The following is a 25713-nucleotide window of genomic DNA, read 5'->3' on the forward strand; positions in this document are numbered from 1 at the left end:
GTCCTCTTGCACAGACAAACCAGTACAATGTCTATGTTCAAACTGAGCCATCAACACATTTATTCATATAAAAGATGGAAATATAATTCATCGTTCTCCAGCAAAGCAACTGTCCATTCTGAAATATCCCAGACTATAAAACGGGAAATACAGTGAGCGAAAAAAATCAAGTGAACTATATAGGCTAATGTATGTTTGACCATCGAAATCAACGATGACAGCCTACACCTGCCGTTCCAAATGATACAGCCTAAATGTCCCGGGGAAGCAAACATGTCATCCGTTATGACATCTGGTTAGCGGAGATATAATAAGATATAATGCTTATAATGAAAAACAACAACACTGCATTTAGCATGGTCGCCCAGACGCTCTGCGCTCACAAAGGGGCCAATGTTGAGTTGATGAACCAACCTCTGCTGACCGGCTCCAAGGCTCATATCAATCACTGAAAGGAACAGCCTCAGCTCAGCTGCCTTGCCGAGGTCAGGTCTATTGTGCTGTGCCATGGGCATCGGATTCTTCTAACTTTACTCTATTTATGCTCCTTTCTAGCTCAGTTGGTAGAGCACGGCGATTGTAACGCTAGGGTAGTTGATTCGATTCCCGCGACCAATGATAACTATCAATGTATGCACGGAACATATAACTAACTGTAAGACGCTATGATAAAAGCGTCTGGCATAAACTGTGTTATTATAATACATTTTGCGTTTCTGTACTTTCTGTCTTTTTTTTCTTCAGTAAAACGTCACTATGCTTTCCAATGATCATATTGATGGCTATCCAGAATGTATGCTTGAATGAAGTTATAGATTAATGTATTAACTTCATGTATTTGCACACACACATCTTTAATAAATATGTCATTTGGCAGATGCTTTTATCCAAAGCAGCTTAGTCATGCATGCATACATTTTGTGCATTTGGGAACTTTACCTTGTACAATTGTCCATTGTGGTATGAATAAAGTTCAATTAAAGTCAATTTGATGAAAAACATGCCCTTTTAAAGGTCACATGACTTTCCTGACCTGCCCTGCCCTGCCCCCTGGGAGACAAACAGTGGCGGAGGTCCAGGGGCCACAATGCTGACTCCAGTCCCCTAACATCCTCCCAGCTCCGGGGTGATCGTTCTATTCGTCTGACCCCTGACCTCTGTCCTCCTATGGACAGATTTGTACGCCGCGCCACACAAAAGGACCGGTCCGCTCGTTGACACGGGAATTAGATGTGACAAAAGCCTGACAGACAGACAGAGCTTCTACATGTTCTTCAAAAATCTATTTTCCTGTTGGCCCCCGCACTTTCCTGCAGTGAAGCTGTCATGGTGGAATGTTATTGATGATGTGTGTGTCAGGGATGACAGGCGGCTAGGGAGAGGCTACAGAAAACATCATGAAGTGTGATGAGCTGGATGTATAGAAATCTGATGAGAATCAAGAAGAGAAAAAAAAAACACACGATACCACAGAGTGCATTCGTTCTCACACAGGCCTTAACCACTAGAGCATATGCTAGTGTACAAAACATTAGGAACACCTGCTCTTTCCATGACAAACGGACCAGGTGAATCCAGGTGAAAGCTATGATCCTTTATTGATGTCACCTGTTAAATCCACTTCAAATCAGGGTAGATGAATGGGAGGAGACATGTTAAAGAAGGATTTTTAAGCCTTGAGACATTTGAGATGTGGATTGTGTCCCATTCAGAGGGTGAATGGGCAAGACAAAATATTTAAGTGTCTTTGAATGAGGTATGGTAGTAGGTACCAGGCTCACTGGTTTGTGTCAAGAACTGCAATGCTGCTGTGTTTTTCACGCTCAACAGTTTCCCGTCTGTATCAAGAATGGTCCACCACCCAAAGGATATCCAGCCAACTTGACACAAACATTGGGAAGCAGTGGAGTCAACATGGGCCAGTATCTCCCTGTGGAACGTATTTGACACCTTGTGGAGTCCATGCTCTGATGAATTGAGGCTGTTCTGAGGGCAAGAGGGGATTGTAACTCAGTTTTAGAAAGGGGTTCCTAATGCTTGTACTCTCAGTGTATATTCAATAAAGTCATGCATTATGGGTTAGGCATTTCTGTGTGACTCATAGTAAGGTTTAATGAAAGTTTGGTCAATAACAGGTTTGTGTGTATGTTTGTGTGTGTGTGAGAGATTAACCAGAAGGTGTGGAGGGAGAATTGCCTGTCCTTCAGCTGCTCATGGCCATCCACTCCTCTGTCTCCCCCCTAGGCAAAACTCAAGCCCTTTCACCACCTGTCAGACAGATAGTGTGATGACAAGTACTTGTACGTGCAATTCTACCACTATTATTCCTGGCACACTGTCAGTTTTTTGGATATGTGGCTTACTGTATGGGTGTGAATGAAATCCCCACATTTCCCCATTCCTGAGAAGGCAAACAGCCGTCACGTTCACACAGACGTTCAGACTGTGTCCTTTGAGAGCCAGATGTTTTTGCTATGTCTTATCCAGGCCAACAATGGACATGGATCAATAATTTGTGGGTGGCAATAGCAATTGTTTTCAGGTAAATTGCCTTATTTGTTATTCAAGTGTTTGAATATTTTACATGTGTGAGAGGACTGAATGAGATGAGATCTCGAGTGGTGCTTTAAGAGTACCAGGAGCAGCCCATACTGCAAATTCTGTTGAATACGTTATACAAAGATACCATAGACAACTTGTCCTACTAGTGCTTGGCTCGGTAACTGTTCAAGTACAGACTGTGACTGGAATAGGAGATGTTCCTCCCTGGCTGCATTTACACAGGCAGCCCAGTTCTTATACTCTGCCCAATTATTGGCAAAAGAGCTGATCTGAATGGTCGGATATCAATTAGTGCCTGTGTGTACGCAGCCACTGCGTTACACACATTTTTTTCACCCTGCACCAAGTGTGTTTGATTTGCACAGCAACGTGTCCTGGATAGTCAGCAATGATCAGCCCAATTCATATTTTTTGCCCAATTATTGGTCTGTTGACCAATCAGATCAGATATTTTGCCAATAATTGGACAAAAGATCAGAATTGGGCTGCCTGTTTAAACTCAGCCATATTGTGTAAGCCAAAGACAGACTCGTGGTGTACCTTGTGGCACAGAAAGAAATGTACTTTGTGGCACAAAAGTTATACTTCTGACCAAAATGTAACCAATTCAAACCCCATGGCAGTATTTCTAGTGTTTGTAAGTTAAAGGAAAAGTTCAACCAAATTACAAAATGACACGATGGTTTCCTTACCCCGTAACCAGGAAAATAAAGCCAAAGCATGGATTGCTGTCATACATTCTCTATAGACTGCTTACAGAGTAAGGAAACCAATGTCTCAGTTTGTGATTTGGGTGAACTATCCCTTTAATAACATTTACATTCATCCAGCCTTTTATTCTAATAGCACATTACTACAGCCATGTTGGGCTGGGGGATGTGTTAACCAAAACAATGACAAATGTAATCGTACTGTAGTTGCTGGAAGCACGATTTGGAACTTCTGCAGCCCCACCTAGATCCATCCAAGACCTGGATTCAAACTGTCACATCCTGTACACCATTATAATCACAGTTGTAACAGGAAGACCTCCCTCCGCCTTTATAGTGGTAGGCCTACGACCCACTCACAAGACACATGGAAACTTCTTTGAAGGAAAGGGTTACTTACTGTACAGCAGCAAAACAGTTCGAATTCGGCTAATGGGGTTTACACATGTAGGCCGAGTGTCGTCACTCACCCGTACTGCGACAGGGTCGGGCGACCAGAAGAAGTAGTCCCGGCTATGGGGAGCAAACTGCGTGTGAAGCCCAACTATAATTCTCATAGTACTCATAGAGCTTCTGCCATAATCATAGTACTCTCTGCTAATGCAAACACAGCAGGCCCCTTCTGACTGTTTAGAATGTCACTAATTACTAAGGAATTCCCTCACCTGGTTGTCTAGGTAGTAATTGAAAGGGGAAAAATTAAACCTGCAGACACTGGGCCCTCCATGGAATGAGTTTGACACCCCTGGACTAGACATTGGATGGGTGAACGCCAGGGATCCATCACATGGCTTTCATCTGTCTAGTCATTTCTAATCACTGTCAATGATTACACTAATCACTGATTACTGATTACACTAATCACTGATTACACTAATCACCGATTACTGATTACACTAATCACTGTCACCAATTACTGATTACACTAATCACTGTCACTGATTACTTCAAGGAGGGGTGAAGGGAAGGATTCAAATAGGGCCTATGTCTTGGTCAAGCCACCAACTGGAGTAAGGGGGAATTGCTAAAAACCCACCATTGAGCCTCTATGCCACATCAGTACCAAATTGACCACCATCCCTGATTGACTCAAGAGTTGGTCATTCGCAGCAGGTGGCCGTCCTATCGCTTCTGACCACAGAATATCGGTGGTAATATTCTGTTAATGTTCAATCGCCACCATCTGTCGTACCGGGAATGGTCAACTTTCGTGTTTGTCTGTCTTGTCCTTTAACCACAGTACATGGGTGGCAGCCAGCGTCAATGTAACTGAACCAGACTTTCAAAACAAATTACATCAGACGCATATTATTAAGAAAAAGAAAACATTTTTATTCAATAAGCACCAATTATTGTATAAAACATACTCTCACATACTGATCAAATCTCTGTTGTATAAAAATTCCATATGAGTTTTTTTTTGTGGTGAATTTCTATATGATGGGTGGAATTTATGTTCAATCTAACTAGGTACCTATCAAATCAAAATTCTAGCGCAGTGAAAGGAATGCTGTACAAAAAACGACCAATTTCAGAAGAGGCAAAAAACTGAAACAGTCACTTTGACAAACAATCTATAAATTACATACTTAACCTTAATCATTTGATTCATTCATGTTATGTGCGGTCAAGGTATAAATAAAACATTGAATTTAAATTAAACACTGAGAGAAATTGTTGCTCAAATGAGAAATGTGTATAAAATGTATTAAAAAAAACTGAAAGACAATCTTCATGGATATGAAGTGACAAAAGTATAAAACAAATCTAATACAGTGCATCAAAATTTCTTTGGTGGTAATACTGGTTGTTCCCTTGTTGGAATATGGACATTATGTTGTGTGAAATATGGTATTGGCCCTGGTCTAATGGAATAAACATCTCTTATAGAATGACCTAATAGGACAACCTGTAAACACGACCAATCACTGGAAGACAAAAGGTGACATTTTGACAAGGAGAAATATCTGTAGTGAGAAAGAATCTTGAAAGTTGACAGTTGTAATTTGAAAGTTGGTTTAAAAAAACTGTGCAAAGCCACGATTTGGAGCTGGTCTGACAGACAGTATCCGCTCTTTAGCACCATCTCAGTCAATCAACCAACCAATCAGAGGATGGGAGAGGAATAAGTTGATGACGATGATGACATGTTCATAAAGCAATGTTCATATATTTACACCTTTCCAGAGTGTTAAGATGACAGTGGATGGATTGGGGGGGGGGCATGAGACTGTTAAAGGTCTATTAAACATGCTCTATGGTCTCGATGCAGAGAATAATTAACTCGTTGGAGCAGCTGCTTGTTTGCTGTCCTATAAGGGAGCCCGAGGACAAACTGGACGACTGGCCCACGATGGAAATGTCGTTGACCCGCCACGACTCGCAGGACCGGTCTACCGCCATGTTGCCAAACGTATTGGAGCCGTGCCAGATGCTCTTCTTAGGCCTGTTGGGAGCGATAAACAAATACAGTGGGAGAGTGTATGGACACAGCATATACACAGGGACATGTACATCAGAGGAGGCTGGTGGGAGGAGCTATAGGAGGACAGGATCATGATAATGGCTGGAATGGAATATATTGGAACCGTCAAACATGTTGTTTCCATATGTTTGTGTTTGGACATTTATTTAGTTCCAGCCATTACAATGAGCCCGTCCTCCTATTATGTACAAACATAAAGTACACGCGAACACACACACACACACACACACACACACACACACACACGTTAAAAAGTCATACAGCATACATAACAGATGTTCACGCAAACACCAACTAAAAGTTTAATTTAGCTTCTATTTAAATAATCCTCCCAGAATAAAGTCACAAAAAAAAACAAATGGGAGTTGAACTAATGTAGCCCCAAACTGAGCAGAGATACCCACAGATGTGACCTCAACCTAACAGATGACATCAACAAACCTATTTCTCTGCTCTGTCCCTGCTATATCCATTCATACATGCTCTCAAATAGACTTCGCCACAAAGTCAGAAAGTGTCTGTTTGAAAAACATCTATAAACAGTCACTTTGGAGCCACAGTTGCCAGCCTCCAGTCTCTGGTTGGTTGGGGCTGCTAAATTTAACATGGCTGTGTATAAATAGGAGCAAAATAGAGTGAGGGTGGACATAGCTGGCTCACATTGGCCCGGGTTGAAAAACACAACGCTACAACCCCCGATGTCTGGATTGCGGTCGGGCTATCCTGCATTTAAAATGTCATTTTGTGGAAACAGCCATGTCTGTCCCCTCCCTTCTTCATGCCTCGCTCTTCCAAACCCACTTGTCTTTTGGTGAAGCTGCTTGGGGAGAACATGACGGGTGGATGAGGATGTCTACCTAGCCTTCACTCTTTAGAGATTGAAATAGGATGAGTTGTGGATGAGCGTGTCCACATAGCCACAGAGCCCTGTGTCTGAGGAACTGGACATCTGTCTGTTTCACTGACCAGAAGGGGTCTGCCAATACGTCCCGTCCATCGAAGGAGTAGATTGGGATGTTTGGCGGGAATTTGCCTCCACCCCCAGTGAAGATAGACTTGTAGTTACTGAACAAAATGTCACCCTGTGGATACAGAAAGGAGTAATTGAGTTGACTCTGACACTTTATTTTTTAAAGGACCAACGCAGACCTTTTTATCTCAATATTAAATCATTTCAGATTTTTTTTTAAATAGCAAAAATAATTTCTTAACAAAGAGCAATTTCTCAAGCAAGATTTTTGCTAGGACTGTCTGCAAGTGAATGGGGAGGGGAAAACTGAAAACTAGCTGTTATTGGCAGAGAGGTTAGGAACTCTCTTATCGGTCTATTAACTAATTTTCTATTAACTAATTGATATCACCAGGCAGGCCAAAACTACATCCCACAAAGACAGGCTGAAATGTCAGGCGGTCTTTGCAAACAGCTCTTACACTAAAACGGTATTATCATAATTTTCACAATTTCACAGTATTATTCCAACCTCATAGTTTGGAAAAATATATAAAAACACAAGGAAATCACACTTTTGACTGCACTGGGCCTTTAATACTGATCTTAGGTGAACCTATGGGAAACAGAAGTTGGCTTACCCTGAGGTTGGTAACGGGGTAGCTCTCCCTGAACTTCTGGGGGACCAGGTCTTTATTAATGGCCCGGGGTTTTGGGGAGGATAGGAAGGCCCGGTAATAAGCGGACAAGCCCATGGCCTTGGCCTGTTCATAACACATCTTGTCTGCTATGTAGACCCCACCAAAGTTCCCTGTGTGGGGCTGGTTCAGAGCCACCAGTTTGAGCTGAGGACGAGACAGTGGAATAGTGGTCATTCATTAGTCATTAGTATGTATTCTAAACCACCACTTCATTCAGAGTGGTCCTTTCGAGCCGGATACTACTCCAGGTGGTCAAGGTATCCAACAAAACTGACAAGTGCATATACACAAACAGACACACACACCCACCACTATTCTCATCTCTCTTTGGTCATGGTTTCCCAAACTCGGTCCTTGCCCCCCTCCCCTCCCCAGTACACATTTTGTTTTTTGCCCTAGTACTACACAGCTGATTCAAATAATCAAAGCTCAATGATGAGTTGGTTATTTGAATCAGCTGTGTAGTGCTAGGGCGAAAACCAAAATGTGCACACAGGGGGAGGCTGAGTTTGGGAAAAACCTGGATTAGGTGATGGTCTTGGCAGTGCTGTTGAAATGGGAATGTAACAGTGTAGCATGGTACAGTCTTCTTTTGTGAAGTGTGGATCTAAATCGCAAAAACCAAACCTGGCCTGCCTCGGGCTGTCCTTCAATGACAGCACACAGACAGTCATTTAGTCTAAAAGTGGAATACTCCAAACCACGGCAAAATCAAATTTTGTCTCCAGCTCATTTTGCGGCCAGACTTGAGCCAAACCAATGACTTGCTTTCAAGAACGAATAACAAAGATTCAATTTCAGACTTATTCTCCCTTTACTAGATACAAACTAGAAAGCAGGCAGTTCTAAGAAAGTATTTTAATTGACTGTTTCTTTGCTCCAGTGCAAAGTTTCATAAGAAAAAGTGGTGAAACAAAAGTTCAAGTAAATATTTGAGTAAGAAAGGATATTCAATAGAACTGTAAATAAAGACAGGTTTATGTTTTTAAAAACCTTTTATTGTTCCCCTATGAAATAACAAGAGCAAACTTTGCACAGTTGCAAACGCTTAGTCAGTCTTGTCTTAATTTGTCAACAAACTCACCCCATATTTTCTGCCGCTGCCTGGCTGAGCCTAAGGGGGAAAAAGTGTATTACTAATTAGATTCTAAACATAAAAAGCTGCAATCACACAGAATATTCTGCTATAAGCATCCATCATATGGAGGTCTACAATGCACTTTCACATAATGCATTGATGTCAATGGGAGAATTGTGCAGAAAATTCATACAGTTGAACATGTTCCATCCTCATCCCAACTCTTACTGTTCTTACCTCATCATTTAGAAGGAGATTCATTGGGAGGGGGATCAAGTCACCAAGCTGTAGAGACAGAGACACAGGTAAACACCAAACACACCAGTTAGTTTCATGGCTCACAGAGACACTATAGAGACATGGAAGAGAGGGAGCCAGAGGTGCTGCTGTACCAGGACTTCCTTCCATCCCTGTTGCACCCGGATGTAGAGTTTGCCTGTCCCCGTGGTGAAGCTTAGGGTCCCCTCGCTGCTGTATTTCGTCTGTTGCATCATGACCTCGCTGGAAGGAAACGTCTTCAAATAAAGGAAAAACATAGAGAGAAACACATTATTCGACTGGAACAAAGTATCGGAATATAGTAATTGTTGGGGAGACCCTGGCCAGAGTGATTGAGGAAAGAACAGTAATATCTAGCATGTCAGGGGTTATTTGATGATGTGACGGAGCTGACGTGATAATGTAACAAGGATGACATGATGTAACAGAGTTGACATTTTGATGGTATGATATTATGGCGTGATGGGGCGGATATGTGACAGCGTAATGGAGGGGACAGACTGACTGACCATGGCAGAGGTCCCAGGAGGCCCAGCCGGGCCAGTGGGGCCTGGTGGCCCATGGATGGTCACAGCTGGAATTAGAAAAATGAGAGACAAGCACAACGGTAAGAATTTCTTATGTGATACTAGTCACCATATTATACCATGCAGAACATTTCACAAAGGGTGCCACAAAGTCTTACCTGAGCCAAATCGAGAGGGTTCTCCGGGGGGTCCGGGAGGCCCTTGGGGGCCTTGAGGGCCAGGTCTCCCATACCCAGGAGTACCAGGAGACCCCGGAACACCTGGATAGCCACGGGGCCCCATAACAGTTTCTCCTTTGGGGCCCTGAAACAAACAAAGTGCTTTAGTTGATATTCATCTCCAGTATCTTTACATATAATAAATGAATGGAACATGGTGACTTATTGAACCCCATGATGCTGCGGGGTTACTTAAATGCAGCCAGTAGGAAAAAATCCCCTATTGTTGCATGCAGCACTTGAATTTGTAAGAATTGGCAAAACAATGTATTATTTTGCACACAACTTGGATTTCCTTTCAAGTCAATTCTGCCTTTTGCCAACGTGGCTAAGTTCAAAATCCTCCTTACTCACACAACCCAAATGCCTATCTAGCACACCATCAAAAGAGGTCATAGACTACAATAACCCCCTCAAATGAAGTTGACACTGATTATGTACCATCTCATGTGTCTATGTTGTATCGTGATCTTCTCAGTAATTGGTCAAAGCTGTGGTGGATGAGCGGGGCTTTGGAAGCATATGGTCTCAATGGAAATGGGACTCACCACCAGTCCCGATCTCCCAGGCATACCAGGTGAGCCCGGTAACCCGGCCTCCCCCTTCTCTCCCTTGTCCCCCCTGAAGCCGTGGTCCCCTTTATTCCCCTGTGGATAGACAGTCACACAGACTGTGAGAGCTCCAGAAGCACACACACACACACACACACACACAGCAGAAACAAATATTCAACTTACCGTAGTTCCTTTGGGAAGCATTGTAACTGCAGGAAAAACACATCATCCATTGGTTATTAAAGATAATGCATGAACAACACCTGTGTCCTTATGACAGATTATAACATGTATTCTTTATGTTAACAGTAAATCAAAATCATACTGTAGGTGAACAGTAATAAATCTATCTATCTTTCGTGACTCACGTGATGGGGCAGGCATCCCAGGGAAACCCCTCTCCCCCCTGTCCCCTTTGGTCCCAGTTGGAAGACAGTTAGCCCCCCCTACAGGTCACATAGGGAATAACAGGTGAGCATTTGGCATTCATATCAGAGAATGCAGCACAACAAAGTAATTGCAAATGGTTTCATCAAAAGAACACGACTGCCTGCAAAAAGATTAACGCAGCCATACTTATCTCCTGAGTCCAAGCAGACAAAACAGAAAGTTAGTCTGTCTCTATAAAATCACACTATATCAATACTTTTTCTTTGATGTCACTAAATAATGATCCAAATTGGAAGTACTATCCAAAGGTGCAGAATGATCGGAAATTACTCTTCTTTTATGCATATTTCCTCAAATCAAATATTATTACTGATACATAAATATTTTTTTAAAATTAAGCACATTGTGTGCAGGATTCATTCATCAGTATCATCACAATCCAATTCAATGTATTCAATACAAAGGCTGGTTCCATTGGTACACAGAAACACTATCCACAATGTAAATAATGAAAGGTGAATACAATGGAGGAACACAACTGATATGAATGTATAGCCTCAATCCACACCAAAGCTCAATCATGGAAGGTCACAATGTCGAAAATGATTACTTAGGAGTAACCCAACTTCATTCTCTGTATCTCTGCATGTCCTCAATATTGTAAAAAAGTCTCTATATTGTACATGGTATGACACTGATGGGGTGATTTATACTTTTTTGCAGTATTATTTACTGATTACCGGAAACAGCGAACACAATTGCATTCATTTCTCTTCTGATGAAAACAGAACACTTTAACAGTGCATTTTGTATTCACTGATGTCATTTGTATTTCAAGTTAAGAAAAACTGTAACAAAGAAATACATCAAATGTATTTATTTATGATGTTCTGAAATGTATTGTCATATATCCAGAAAGTCCTTCAACTCACCATTTGTTGAGCTCTTAGAACCATTTATCTGAAAAAGTGAAAGGAACATGTTAAAAGACACAGAGACATGTTGGATTTGTCTCAGCAGGAACAAGAACAGGGCTTGTGAAAGGAACATGCATCTCAGACACAAACAAAAACATTGCACATGATGACAAGATGAATCCAAGGACAGCTATTATACTGTATCTACAGTCATTTTGAATTCACAGTGGACGAGTTAATCTATCTGTAACAAAACGGAGGGGTTAGAAGGATGAACAACAACAAAAAAACATCTTAAACATGCCAGTGACCCCCATCACCCTGGATGAAAGGTGCTTTTTCAAGATGGGCCCCATGAAAGACAGGAGATGCTGATCACACTTGGCTCATCTCACTTCTGAAAGACCTTACATAGTAAGTACATTCATTTGGTTAGGTTGTATTTTAGAACACTATTAACCTGGTATTTACTACAAAATTACACGGTTATACAATCTGAATGGAATTCTTGGAAATTACTACACGCCTCACCAAATACCAGGCAAATACATACTGCAATATAAACAATTGCTTCTGTTTTGATACTAGTGCATCTTCTAAAAATCTAAATATTATAATTTTCATGAATGTTTAATATTCAATCTTGGGGACCATCCTGCATTTTGTTAGTCTTCTCCATGAAACACCAACCTATGGAAAAGCAAACCCACACCACATGACCACCATGTCCATATGACATGCAGCATGCTGGGAGAGATTCTCTATTCACACCTGGAATAGGTTAGGGACCATGGATGCAACATGCACATTCCCCTTTTATGATGGAGAAGTTAGGAAAGATACTACACAGATTGAACAAGTGACTGAGACCGAGAGAGGGAGTGAGAGAGAGATACAAAGTGTTTATGTGTGTTTGTCTGTGAGTGAGAGAGAGCGAGAGAGAGAAAGAGAGAGCGAGAGAGCAAGAGAGAATGAGAGAGCGAGACTGATTGTGTGAATGACTGGTTGAGAGAGAGAGAGAGAGCGAGAGAGCGAGAGAGAATGAGAGAGCGAGACTGATTGTGTGAATGACTGGTTGAGAGAGAGAGAGAGCGAGAGAGCGAGAGAGAATGAGAGAGCGAGACTGATTGTGTGAATGACTGGTTGAGAGAGAGATAGAGAGAGCGAGAGCGAGAATGAGAGAGCGAGACTGATTGTGTGAATGACTGGTTGAGAGAGAGATAGAGAGAGCGAGAGAGAATGAGAGAGCGAGACTGATTGTGTGAATGACTGGTTGAGAGAGAGAGAGAGAGCGAGAGAGAATGAGAGAGCGAGAGAGCGAGAGAGAGAGACTGATTGTGTGAATGACTGGTTGAGAGAGAGAGAGAGAGAGAGCGAGAGAGCGAGAGAGAGAGACTGATTGTGTGAATGACTGGTTGAGAGAGAGAGAGAGAGAGAGAGAGCGAGAGAGCGAGAGAGCGAGACTGATTGTGTGAATGACTGGTTGAGAGAGAGAGAGAGAGAGAGAGAGAGCGAGAGAGAGAGAGAGAGCGAGACTGATTGTGTGAATGACTGGTTGAGAGAGAGAGAGAGAGAGAGAGAGCGAGAGAGCGAGAGAGAATGAGAGAGCGAGACTGATTGTGTGAATGACTGGTTGAGAGAGAGAGAGAGAGAGAGAGAGAGCGAGAGAGAATGAGAGAGCGAGACTGATTGTGTGAATGACTGGTTGAGAGAGAGAGAGAGAGCGAGAGAGCGAGAGAGAATGAGAGAGCGAGACTGATTGTGTGAATGACTGGTTGAGAGAGAGAGAGAGCGAGAGAGAATGAGAGAGCGAGACTGATTGTGTGAATGACTGGTTGAGAGAGAGCGAGAGAGAGAGAGAGCGAGAGAGAGAGCGAGAGAGCGAGAGAGAGCGAGAGAGAGCTGATTGTGTGAATGACTGGTTGAGAGAGAGCGAGAGAGAGCGAGAGAGAATGAGAGAGCGAGACTGATTGTGTGAATGACTGGTTGAGAGAGAGAGAGAGCGAGAGAGCGAGAGAGCGAGAGAGCGAGAGAGCGAGAGAGCGAGAATGAGAGAGCGAGAGAGAGAGAGAATGAGAGAGCGAGACTGATTGTGTGAATGACTGGTTGAGAGAGAGCGAGAGAGCGAGAGAGCGAGAAGGAATGAGTCAGAAAGAAAAGGTATACTCCACAGAGCCAGACAGACAGGCCTGAGCTCAGCCTGCCCACCGCTGTGCTGTCAGTCACTTACGGCCTTTTTGCAGTGTGGTCTGGGAGGGATGGGAAAAACTGTCTTCAAAAAACGTAGGGGAAGAAGGGGACAGTGAGCACAGGAGAGCTACAATACCTGACGATGACATGGACAAACATGGATATAGGAAGGGAGTAGGGGGGGGGTCATACTTACTCCTTTGGGGCAGTTGAACATTCCGGGACGTCCTGGGGGTCCGGGAGGGCCAGGGGGCCCCTGAGAACCGAGAGAGAACAAGAAAGAGAGACAGAGAGGAAGAGGAAAATTGGAGTTGAATGGACAACATACAGGTTCAAATCAAATCAAATTTTATTTGTCACATACACATGGTTAGCAGATGTTAATGCGAGTGTAGCGAAATGCTTGTGCTTCTAGTTCCGACAATGCAGTAATAACGAACAAGTAATCTAACTAACAATTCCCAAAAAACTACTGTCTTATACACAGTGTAAGGGGATAAAGAATATGTACATAAGGATATATGAATGAGTGATGGTACAGAGCAGCATAGGCAAGATACAGTAGATGATATCGAGTACAGTATATACATATGAGATGAGTATGTAAACCAAGTGGCATAGTTAAAGTGGCTAGTGATACATGTATTACATAAGGATGCAGTCAATGATATAGAGTACAGTATCTACGTATGCATATGAGATGAATAATGTAGGGTAAGTAACATTATATAAGGTAGCATTGTTTAAAGTGGCTAGTGATATATTTACATCATTTCCCATCAATTCCCATTATTAAAGTGGCTGGAGTAGAGTCAGTGTCATTGACAGTGTGTTGGCAGTAGCCACTCAATGTTAGTGGTGGCTGTTTAACAGTCTGATGGCCTTGAGATAGAAGCTGTTTTTCAGTCTCTCGGTCCCAGCTTTGATGCACCTGTACTGACCTCGCCTTCTGGATGACAGCGGGGTGAACAGGCAGTGGCTCGGGTGGTTGATGTCCTTGATGATCTTTATGGCCTTCCTGTAGCATCGGGTGGTGTAGGTGTCCTGGAGGGCAGGTAGTTTGCCCCCGGTGATGCGTTGTGCAGACCTCACTACCCTCTGGAGAGCCTTACGGTTGAGGGCGGTGCAGTTGCCATACCAGGCGGTGATACAGCCCGCCAGGATGCTCTCGATTGTGCATCTGTAGAAGTTTGTGAGTGCTTTTGGTGACAAGCCAAATTTCTTCAGCCTCCTGAGGTTGAAGAGGCGCTGCTGCGCCTTCCTCACGATGCTGTCTGTGTGAGTGGACCAATTCAGTTTGTCAGTGATGTGTATGCCGAGGAACTTAAAACTTGCTACCCTCTCCACTACTGTTCCATCGATGTGGATGGGGGTGTTCCCTCTGCTGTTTCCTGAAGTCCACAATCATCTCCTTAGTTTTGTTGACGTTGAGTGTGAGGTTATTTTCCTGACACCACACTCCGAGGGCCCTCACCTCCTCCCTGTAGGCCGTCTCGTCGTTGTTGGTAATCAAGCCTACCACTGTTGTGTCGTCCGCAAACTTGATGATTGAGTTGGAGGCGTGCGTGGCCATGCAGTCGTGGGTGAACAGGGAGTACAGGAGAGGGCTCAGAACGCACCCTTGTGGGGCCCCAGTGTTGAGGATCAGCGGGGAGGAGATGTTGTTGCCTACCCTCACCACCTGGGGCGGCCCGTCAGGAAGTCCAGTACCCAGTTGCACAGGGCAGGGTCGAGACCCAGGGACTCGAGCTTGATGACGAGCTTGGAGGGTACTATGGTGTTGAATGCCGAGCTGTAGTCGATGAACAGCATTCTCACATAGGTATTCCTCTTGTCCAGATGGGTTAGGGCAGTGTGCAGTGTGGTTGAGATTGCATCGTCTGTGGACCTATTTGGGCGGTAAGCAAATTGGAGTGGGTCAAGGGTGTCAGGTAGGGTGGAGGTGATATGGTCCTTGACTAGTCTCTCAAAGCACTTCATGATGACGGATGTGAGTGCTACGGGGCGGTAGTCGTTTAGCTCAGTTACCTTAGCTTTCTTGGGAACAGGAACAATGGTGGCCCTCTTGAAGCATGTGGGAACAGCAGACTGGTATAGGGATTGGTTGAATATGTCCGTAAACACACCGGCCAGCTGGTCTGCGCATGCTCTGAGGGCGCGGCTGGGGATGCCGTCTGGGCCTGCAGCCTTGCGAGGGTTAACACGTTTAAATGTCTTACTCACTTCGGCTGCAGTGAAGGAGAGACCGCATGTTTTCGTTGCAGGCCGTGTCAGTGGCACTGTATTGTCCTCAAAGCGGGCAAAAAAGTTATTTAGTCTGCCTGGGAGCAAGACATCCTGGTCCGTGACTGGGCTGGGTTTCTTCCTGTAGTCTGTGATTGACTGTAGACCCTGCCACATGCCTCTTGTGTCTGAGCCGTTGAATTGAGATTCTACTTTGTCTCTGTACTGGCGCTTAGCTTGTTTTATAGCCTTGCGGAGGGAATAGCTGCACTGTTTGTATTCAGTCATGTTACCAGACACCTTGCCCTGATTAAAAGCAGTGGTTCGCGCCTTCAGTTCCACACGAATGCTGCCATCAATCCACGGTTTCTGGTTAGGGAATGTTTTAATCGTTGCTATGGGAACGACATCTTCAACGCACGTTCTAATGAACTCGCACACCGAATCAGCGTATTCGTCAATGTTGTTGTCTGACGCAATACGAAACATCTCCCAGTCCACGTGATGGAGGCAGTCTTGGAGTGTGGAGTCAGCTTGGTCGGACCAGCGTTGAACAGACCTCAGCGTGGGAGCTTCTTGTTTTAGTTTCTGCCTGTAGGCAGGGATCAACAAAATGGAGTCGTGGTCAGCTTTTCCGAAAGGGGGAGGGGCAGGGCCTTATATGCGTCGCGGAAGTTAGAGTAACAATGATCCAGGGTCTTTCCACCCCTGGTTGCGCAATCGATATGCTGATAAAATTTAGGGAGTCTTGTTTCCAGATTAGCCTTGTTAAAATCCCCAGCTACAATGAATGCAGCCTCCGGATAAATCGTTTCCAGTTTGCAGAGAGTTAAATAAAGTTTGTTCAGAGCCATCGATGTGTCTGCTTGGGGGGGATATATACGGCTGTGATTATAATCGAAGAGAATTCTCTTGGTAGATAATGCGGTCTACATTTGATTGTGAGGAATTCTAAATCAGGTGAACAGAAGGATTTGAGTTCCTGTATGTTTCTTTCATCACACCATGTCACGTTGGCCATAAGGCATACGCCCCCGCCCCTCTTCTTACCAGAAAGATGTTTGTTTCTGTCGGCGCGATGCGTGGAGAAACCCGCTGGCTGCACCGCTTCGGATTGCGTCTCTCCAGTTAGCCATGTTTCCGTGAAGCAGAGAACGTTACAGTCTCTGATGTCCCTCTGGAATGCTACCCTTGCTCGGATTTCATCAACCTTGTTGTCAAGAGACTGGACATTGGCAAGAAGAATGCTAGGGAGTGGTGCACGATGTGCCCGTCTCCGGAGTCTGACCAGAAGACCGCTTCGTTTCCCTCTTTTTCTGAGTCGTTTTTTTTGGGTCGCTGCATGTAATCCACTCCGTGGCACTGGTTGTAAGGCAGAACACAGGATCCGCATCGCGAAAAACATATTCTTGGTCGTACTGATGGTGAGTTGACGCTGATCTTATATTCAGTAGTTCTTCTCGGCTGTATGTAATGAAACCTAAGATGACCTGGGGTACTAGTGTAAGAAATAACACGTAAAAAAACAAAAAACTGCATAGTTTCCTAGGAACGCGAAGCGAGGCGGCCATCTCTGTCGGCGCCAGACCAATTCACATCCATCCACCTTGGAGTGATCAAGGTCCTTCTGAATCACTCACCCACAAACCTTCATAGTGAAACAACCCTTGATTTGCACACATGTACTTCAGATATGACCACAAGGGCTCTGCCCTTTTGCCCTCCTATGAGAAAAGTGCCCTTTCAGATTGGTATATTTTTTTAAACTAATTTGAATCTTACTTTTAGTCTCTTTTGTCAAAATATAATGTGAATTGCAATTCTCAAGATTCTTTCTGTACTGCGATTTTGTTTGCGATTTGATGTTCCAAACATATTGCTCACTATATGTCTGCTGAAGAGACACGAGAGAGCATGAGAAAACATGTTTTGATCAGTCAGGGAAATAAAGGGCTGAAAACATGTTGGCTCACTATTTAAAAAGAAGATGGAGAACAAGCTATAGGAGTTTTGGCGCAGGTACAGCCGATTAGCGCTAGCTAACGCTGAAATGCTGTAGCGTTAAGATTTTCCTTCACTGGGGCCTAGCCCAGACCATGTAGCAAAAATATATATATTTACACTATATATATAAAAGTATGTGGATACCCCTTGAAATGAGTGGATTTGGGCTATTTTAGCCACACCAGTTGCTGACAGGTGTATAAAATCAACCACACAGCCATACAATTTCCATAGAAAAACATTGGCAGTAGAATGGCCCGTATTGAAGAGAGCAGTGACTTTCAACGTGGCACTGTCAAAAGATGCTACCTTTCCAAGTCAGTTTGTCAAATTTCTGCCCTGCTAGAGCTGCACCGGTCAACTGTAAGTGCTGTTATTGTGAAGTGGAAATGTCTAGGAGCAACAACGGCTCAGCCGTGAAGTGGTAGGCCACACAAGCTCACAGAATGGAACCCCCAAATTCTGAAGTGTGTAAAAATGGTCTGTTGCGACACTCACTACAGAGTTCCAAACTGCCTTTCTTGAAGCAACGTCACCACAACAACTGTTTGACGGGAGCTTAATGAAATGGGTTTCATTGGCCGAGCAGCCGCACAAGCCTAAAATCACCATGCGTAATGCCAAGCGTTGGCTAGAGTTGTGTAAAGCTCGCCCCCATTGGACGCTGGAGCAGTGGAAACACGTTCTCTGGAGTAATGACTCACACTTCACTGTCTGGCAGTCCGACGGACGAATCTGGGTTTGGCAGATGCCTGGAGAACGCTACCTGCCCCGAATGCATAGAGGCAACTGTAAAGTTTGTTGGAGGAGGAAAAATGATAGTGAAGGAAAATCTTAATGCTATAGCACACAATGATGATTCTGTGCTTCCAACTTTGTGGCAACACTTTGGGGAAGGCCCTTTTTCAATATGACAATGCCCCCTAGCACAAAGTAAGGTCCATACAGAAATGGTTTGTAGAGATCAGTGTGGAATAAATTGACAGGCCTACACAGAGCCCTGACCTCAACCTCATCGAACATCTTCGGGATGAATTGGAATGCAGACTGCTAGCCAGGCCTAATTTCCCAACATCAGTGCCCAACCTAAATAATGCTCTTGTGGCTCAATGGAAGCAAGTCCCTGCAGCAATGTTCCAACTTCGAGTCAAAAGCCTTCGCAGAAGAATGGCGGCTGTTATAGCAGCAAAGGGGGGACCAACTCCATATTAATGCCCATGATATGAGATGGTCAACGAGCACATGTCCACATACTTTTGGCCATGTGTATTTTTACAAAATCGATGCCTCGATTTTTACAAATTCTTACTTGAGGTAAAAAAATCGATATAATATAGTCCAAAAAAGTATTATTATTATTATATAGTTAAGAGTAGTTACATTGTTACAACAGCATAGCTAACAATTAGCTAGCTACTGTAACAAGTTAGCTGATTTACATGATCTACATTTGCTATGATCAGCTGACAACGGATATATTTGCGCTCTCTGTGAACAGTAGGCTAGGCTGTTTTTGCACAAAAAAAGGCCTATGACACAAATATATATGTTGAAATTTGGCTACATGAACAATAGAGAGAGATTAATGGGTAAATGTAAAAAAATATATACAGTACCAGACAAAAGTTTGGACACACCTACTCATTCAAGGGTTTTTCTTATTTTTATTTTTTTTACTATTTTCCGCATTGTAGAATAATAGTGAAGACATCAAAACTATGAAATAACACATGTGGAATCATGTAGAAACCAATAAAGTGTTTGGTTTTAGTAGCCACCCTTTCACCGAGGACAGCTTTGCACACTCTTGGCATTCTCTCAACCAGCTTCATGAGGTAGAAACATGGAATGCATTTCAATTAACAGGTGTGCCTTGTTAAAAGTTAATTTGTGGAATTTATTTCCTTAATGCGTTTGAGCCAATCAGTTGTGTTGTGACAAGGTAGGTGTTGTATACAGAAGATAGACCTATTTGGTAAAAGACCAAGTCAATATTATGGCAAGAACAGCTTAAATAGGCAAAGAGAAACAATAGTCCATCATTACTTTAAGACATGAAGGTCAAAAACCATCAAGCACTATGATGAAACTGGCTCTCATAAGGACGGCCACAGGAAAGGAAGACCCAGAGTTACCTCTGCTGCAGAGGATAAGTTCATTAGAGTTAACTGCACCTCAGATTGCAGCCCAAATAAATGCTTCATAGAGTTCAAGTAACAGACACATCTCAACATCAACAGTTCAGAGGATACTGCGTGAATCAGGCCTTCATGGTCGAATTGCTGCAAACCACTACTAAAGGACACCAATAATAAGAAGAGACTTGCTTGGGCCAAGAAACACGAGCAATGGACATTTGACCAGTGGAAATCTGTCCTTTGGGCTGATGAGTCCAAATTTTAGATTTTTGGTTCCAACACAGAGACCCAGAGTAGGTGAACGGAAGATCTCCGCATTTGTGGTTCCCACTGTGGAGCATGGAGAAGGTGTGATGGTGTGGGGGTGCTTTGCTGGTGACACTGTCAGTGATTTATTTAGAATTCAAGGCACACTTAACCAGCATGGCTACCACAGCATTCTGCAGCAATAAGCCATCCCATCTGGTTTGCACTTAGTGGCACTATCATTTGTTTTTCAACAAGACAATGACCCAAAACACAACTCCAGGCTGTGTAAGGGCTATTTGACCAAAAAGAGTGATGGGGTGCTGCATCAGATGACCTGGCCTCCACAATCATCCGACCTCAACCCAATTGAGATGGTTTGGGATGAGTTGGACTACAGAGTGAAGGAAAAGCAGTCAACAAGTGCTCAGCATATGTGGGAACTCCTTCCAGACTGTTGGAAAAACATTCCTCATGAAGCTGGTTGAGAGAATGCCAAGAGTGTGCAAAGCTGTCATCAAGGCAAAGGATGGCTACTTTGAAGAATCTAAAGTATAAAATATAATTGGATTTTTAACACTATTTTGGTTACTACATGATTCCATGTGTGTTATTTCATATTTTTGATGTATTCACGATTATTCTACAATGTAGAAAATAGTACAAATAAAGAAAAAACATTGAATGAGAAGGTGCGTCCAAACTTTGACTGGTACAGTATATACTGTAAGGTCTGGTTAAGATTGGTCAGCCAGTTAAACACACAGTAAAAGTGTCTAAGACACCACAGCACATGGACAGACCTGAAAAACACACTGTTGCTTCATCACACACAGAGGATGGGCCAGGGACTTCTGACACATGTTGAGGAAAGATGTCTTGTTAAAAGTCAACAAAAGCTATTTTATTTACGGGGTGCTTTCAAGTGCCCGTCGATAAATAAGCCGGTTGTTTTCATCATATGTTGGGGTTGTCTGGGCACGGGACTGCCTGTGAAACAACTATTCCCAATGCCAACGTGTCTACTGGCATCTTTACCAGCTGTGTGGTGAGTCGGTGTCAGGCGGTCAACCATGTGGTTCATGCGCCGTGTGTGGTCTAGATCTAATATTTGGTGGTGGCTGAGTTGGAATGGAAAGGAATGGAAAGAGGTTCTGGCTAGGGGGCGCCACCTTCAGATGGCAATAGTGAAGTGGTTCTCAAACCTTTGTGTCTCTGACCCATCTAAAGAGGGAGGGAAGAAGGGAGAGGGTTCAACTCACCGACACAACCACAGCGTCTCCTCTGTCTCCTTTATGACCACTAATTCCAGGACGACCCTGTAGCGAGGGACACACCACATCAACAACGGTCAAATGCATTGGAGTGATATGATCATGCTCTGTAGTGCTGTTTATTTGTGCAACCCAATAGAGTGCACTTGGGTTTGAAAAACACTCTATATGTCAATCATTATTTTTTTAACTTGCTGTTGTTATCATGTGTAGCCTACGATGTTAAAGGAATGGCTCAAATCAAAATGTGAGGTACTGTACTTACCGGATGACCAGGATAGCCATATTCTCCTTTGGGTCCTTCTGGCCCAATGGGACCCTGTAAAAAACAACAACAAAGCAACCTTTGAAGGACCAGAACTGTTTCTCTTTTGTATTTCTCCCGTCAGCAGGTGCACTGCGGATGAGGATACATCACAGGCCCGTAGTACGCCTGAAAATATGCATTGACTGGATAGGGGGCCCAGAAGCAGGCCTGTATGTGCGTATGGACTTGGCCTGATAAAAATGTTCCAAAACACTTTGATTGAAAGCAGCTGCGGCAACACAAAAAGGAGGGGGTGAGGTTAGTTACTACAAAGGGATTACTCCAAACTCAGTGTAGGGAACAACAAACCCCCCACACACACAGAGCTGTATTGGCAACATAACACACGTGCACACGAGAGTAAGTTGTTTATTATAGGTCCGTTATTAAACTGAGAAACAAATAAAGTCTTACCATCACGCCAGCTGGTCCAGGTACACCACAATCGCCCTGCGAAGGGGTCAGGAAACAAAGTGAGTGTCTGACACAACTAGAACCCAGGCAGTCAATGTGAACTTTGACCCAGGAAGTAGTGTGTGTAAGACTTACCTTGATCCCTTTGGGCCCTTGTGGCCCTGTGAGTCCAGACATCATAGACCCATCAGCGGCAACCATGACCCCTGGCTCACCCTTCTCGCCCTGCAAACACATACACAGACACAATAAGACGATATGAATACTGTCCATACACTTGCAGTCAGATTACAAACATGCATACACACACACGCAAGCACACACACACACACACACACACACACACACATGACCCCAAGGGTAATGTGCAGCACATGCATGTTGAGGCACCTTGAGCCCCTCTCAGAGAAAGGATAACATTAGATAATAATCTCATTCATGTTGTTCCATGGGCCTAGACTGAATCAGTTATATATTGTCTATGGCTGCACAGTCTGGAACACATTAGCAGGCTTTTACACATCAATAGTGTGCAGCAACCGGGGTCATAGCTTTAATCATGAGCCCTGGTGTTTAGTTTCACACACTTTTAATTGATTGGAATCCAAAAGGCTTTGAGCCTGTATATTACATGTTCATTCAATCCTGTTTGGCCCCTATAGCAAAAGGTTATGCTGTAGCAAACCCTGCTATAGTTAACCTCTAGTGGAGTTCTTAAACCCAAAACAAAGACAGATAACACAAACATACCTTTAGTCCTGGAGGCCCCATGAAACCTGTCATCCCCAAGTCCCCCTTTGGACCCCGTGGCCCCTGGGAATAATCATAGTCAGTGAATAGATCATGTATTAATCATTTAAATAAATAACTACATTAATAATGAATTAAAACAGAGTCACAGCTGCAGTGTCTCTTTCAGTATGTACCTGTCCGATTGCACTGTATAAAGTTTGCACTGTCAAGTTCATGCCAGAAGTGTGGGCCGCATATGGTATATTTTGCAATAGAGAAAGGACAGACATAGTACCATGGTGCTGTAACCTACCAGCAGATCCTCTGAGCAGCAAGAGAGAAAATCTGATTTGTTTGACTATTTGTCAGTTATTCGCCCATACAAAAAACAACAGTCTGTTTCAAGGAATTATCTAACTTTTATGTACCAACAAATCCAACAAACTAAACTACACACTGTAGAATTAACCTCCATATCAGTCACAGATAAATACCTCAACATGCATCTCTTATAACCTGGACCTAATTGTCCGTGGGACACACAAACCACTTTTTGATGACCATGCATGACAGATATCGTTACAGCAATTTGAAGAAAATCTTTGATATGATTCCAGCCATTTCTCAACATAATTGCTCTGGGAGAGCGAGTACGCCGAACCCAAAACAATATAAAAGGAGTTCTGTCATGCTATCTCGTTAATGCGGGAAACGGAGAGTTTTTAAAGAGCACCGTGAAGGAAATTGTAATCTCAAAAGATATTAACTGAAGTTAACTTGCTTCAACTCTCGCCTGTGAAATGCTTGGTGTCACTGTTGAAGCACACACACACACACACACACACACACACACACACACACTAGAGGTCCGCCGATTAATCGGAATGGCCGATTAATTAGGGCCGATTTCAAGTTTTCATAACAATCGGAAATCGGTATTTTTGGGTGCCGATTTTTATGGTTTTTGTTTTTTATACCTTTATGTAACTAGGCAAGTCAGTTAAGAACACATTCTTATTTTCAATGACGGCCTGGGAACGGAGGGTTAACTGCCTCGTTCAGGGGCAGAACGACAGATTTTCACCTTGTCAGCTCGGGGTATCCAATCTTGCAACCTTACAGTCCAACGCTATAACCAACTAATTATGACATACATTGAAGGTTGTGCAATGTAACAATAATATTTAGACTGATGAATGCCACCCGTTAGATAAAATACCGAACGGTTCCGTATTTCACTGAAATAATAAACATTTTGTTTTCGAATTGATAGTTTCTGGATTCGACCATATTAATGACCAAAGGCTCGTATTTCTGTGTGTTATGTTATAATTAAGACTATGATTTGATAGAGCAGTCTGACTGAGCGGTGGTAGGCAGCAGCTGGCTCGTAAGCATACATTCAAACAGCACTTTTGTGCGTTTTTGCCAGCTGCTCTTCGCAAGCATAGAGCCGTTTATGACTTCAAGCCTATCAGCCTAATGACTGGTGTAACCGATGTGAAATGGCTAGCTAGTTAGCGAGGTGCACGCTAATAGCGTTTCAAATGTCACTCGCTCTGAGACTTGGAGTAGTTATTCCCCTTGCGCTGCAAGAGCCGCGGCTTTTGTGGAGCGATGGGTAACGCTGCTTCGAGTGTGGCTGTTGTTGATGTGTTCCCGGTTCGAGCCCAGGTAGGGGCGAGGAGAGGGACAGAAGCTATACTGTTACACTGACAATACTATAGTGCCTATAAGAACATCCAATAGTCAAAGGTATATGAAATACAAATGGTATAAAGAGAAATAGTCATATAAATACTGTATCGCCTACAACCTAAAACCTCTTACCTTGGAATATTGAAGTCTCATGTTAAAAAGAACCACCAACTTTCATATGTTCTCATGTTCTGAGTAAGGAACTCAAACGTTAGCTTTTTTACATGGCACATATTGCACTTTTACTTCTCCAACACTTTGTTTTTGCATTATTTAAACCAAATTCAACATGTTTCATTATTTATTTGAGGCTAAATAGATTTTTATTGATGTATTATATTAAGTTAAAATAAGTGTTCATTCAGTATTGTTGTAATTGTCATTATTACAAATCCATTTTTAAAAAACGTCCGATTAATCGGCAGCGGCTTTTTTTGGCCCTCCGATAATCGGTATCGGCATCGGCTTTGAAAAATCATAATCGGTCGACATCTAACACACACACACCACAAGCCTAAGTCTACTCACCCTGGGCCCCTGAGATTCCAGCCCTCCTGAGAAGTTAAACACACCCTCTGTATCGTTGAGCAGGAGCTGAGGAGAACAGAGAGGAGAGGCGGTGACATCACTATCTCCATCCACATTAAAACTGTCCCATCTGAGCTCATCAGTAGGGGTGATAACAATGTAATTTGTAACACTTGTAATTGCTCTAATAACAGCCAATTACTGTATAATATAAGCCAATAAAATATGCCTCCCGAAACTGAGATTACTGGTAAATTTAAGGGATTAAGTCATGCTATACTGCCATTAGTGTGGTGTTAAAATTACAGCTGAGTAACTCAATAAATCAGAAGTAAATTGGATAAATGTCCCCATTAAGAAACACTCCTTAGCCCCTAGGTCCTTCATGAGGATCTCTTCATGGTTGATCCACTTACATCCTGGAGGTTGATGACTGGTCCTGGAGGCCCGGGAGGACCTGGAGGGCCGGGGAAACTGAGGCCATCCTGACCTCTCTCTCCCTAACACACAGAACATAGGTCACAGTGTTAGAAGAACTAAGAACAGGGCCAGCTTGGTTGGCTCCAGAAGGCCAGTCGAAATCGATGAT

General features: G+C 43.3%; 1 protein-coding gene across 4 annotated transcripts in view; it reads right to left on the bottom strand.

Annotated features, from left to right (window-relative positions):
• Positions 1-4580: 4580 nt before the first annotated feature.
• The window catches only part of LOC112227571 (collagen alpha-1(XVIII) chain), an 82907-nt gene continuing 61774 nt past the window's right edge, over positions 4581-25713 (bottom strand). For 3 of the 4 annotated variants that reach the window (XM_042308918.1, XM_042308917.1, XM_042308916.1), the window contains exons 22-42: positions 25541-25624; positions 25125-25190; positions 22917-22979; positions 22302-22391; positions 22167-22202; positions 21711-21764; positions 21434-21490; positions 13757-13816; positions 13601-13642; positions 11386-11413; positions 10432-10509; positions 10247-10272; positions 10058-10156; positions 9450-9594; positions 9274-9338; positions 8878-9000; positions 8723-8770; positions 8492-8521; positions 7348-7551; positions 6724-6839; positions 4581-5718 (exon numbers count right to left, since the gene is read on the bottom strand). In XM_042308918.1, coding sequence (XP_042164852.1) covers positions 5517-5718; positions 6724-6839; positions 7348-7551; positions 8492-8521; positions 8723-8770; positions 8878-9000; positions 9274-9338; positions 9450-9594; positions 10058-10156; positions 10247-10272; positions 10432-10509; positions 11386-11413; positions 13601-13642; positions 13757-13816; positions 21434-21490; positions 21711-21764; positions 22167-22202; positions 22302-22391; positions 22917-22979; positions 25125-25190; positions 25541-25624 — 1716 coding nt within the window. In that variant the 3' untranslated portion in view covers positions 4581-5516. The remainder of the gene's footprint in view (positions 5719-6723; positions 6840-7347; positions 7552-8491; positions 8522-8722; positions 8771-8877; positions 9001-9273; positions 9339-9449; positions 9595-10057; positions 10157-10246; positions 10273-10431; positions 10510-11385; positions 11414-13600; positions 13643-13756; positions 13817-21433; positions 21491-21710; positions 21765-22166; positions 22203-22301; positions 22392-22916; positions 22980-25124; positions 25191-25540; positions 25625-25713) is intronic. The other variant, XM_042308919.1, reaches the window with a different exon arrangement.

This window comes from Oncorhynchus tshawytscha, linkage group LG29 (genome assembly GCF_018296145.1).
Source record: "Oncorhynchus tshawytscha isolate Ot180627B linkage group LG29, Otsh_v2.0, whole genome shotgun sequence".
NCBI lineage: Eukaryota > Metazoa > Chordata > Actinopteri > Salmoniformes > Salmonidae > Oncorhynchus > Oncorhynchus tshawytscha.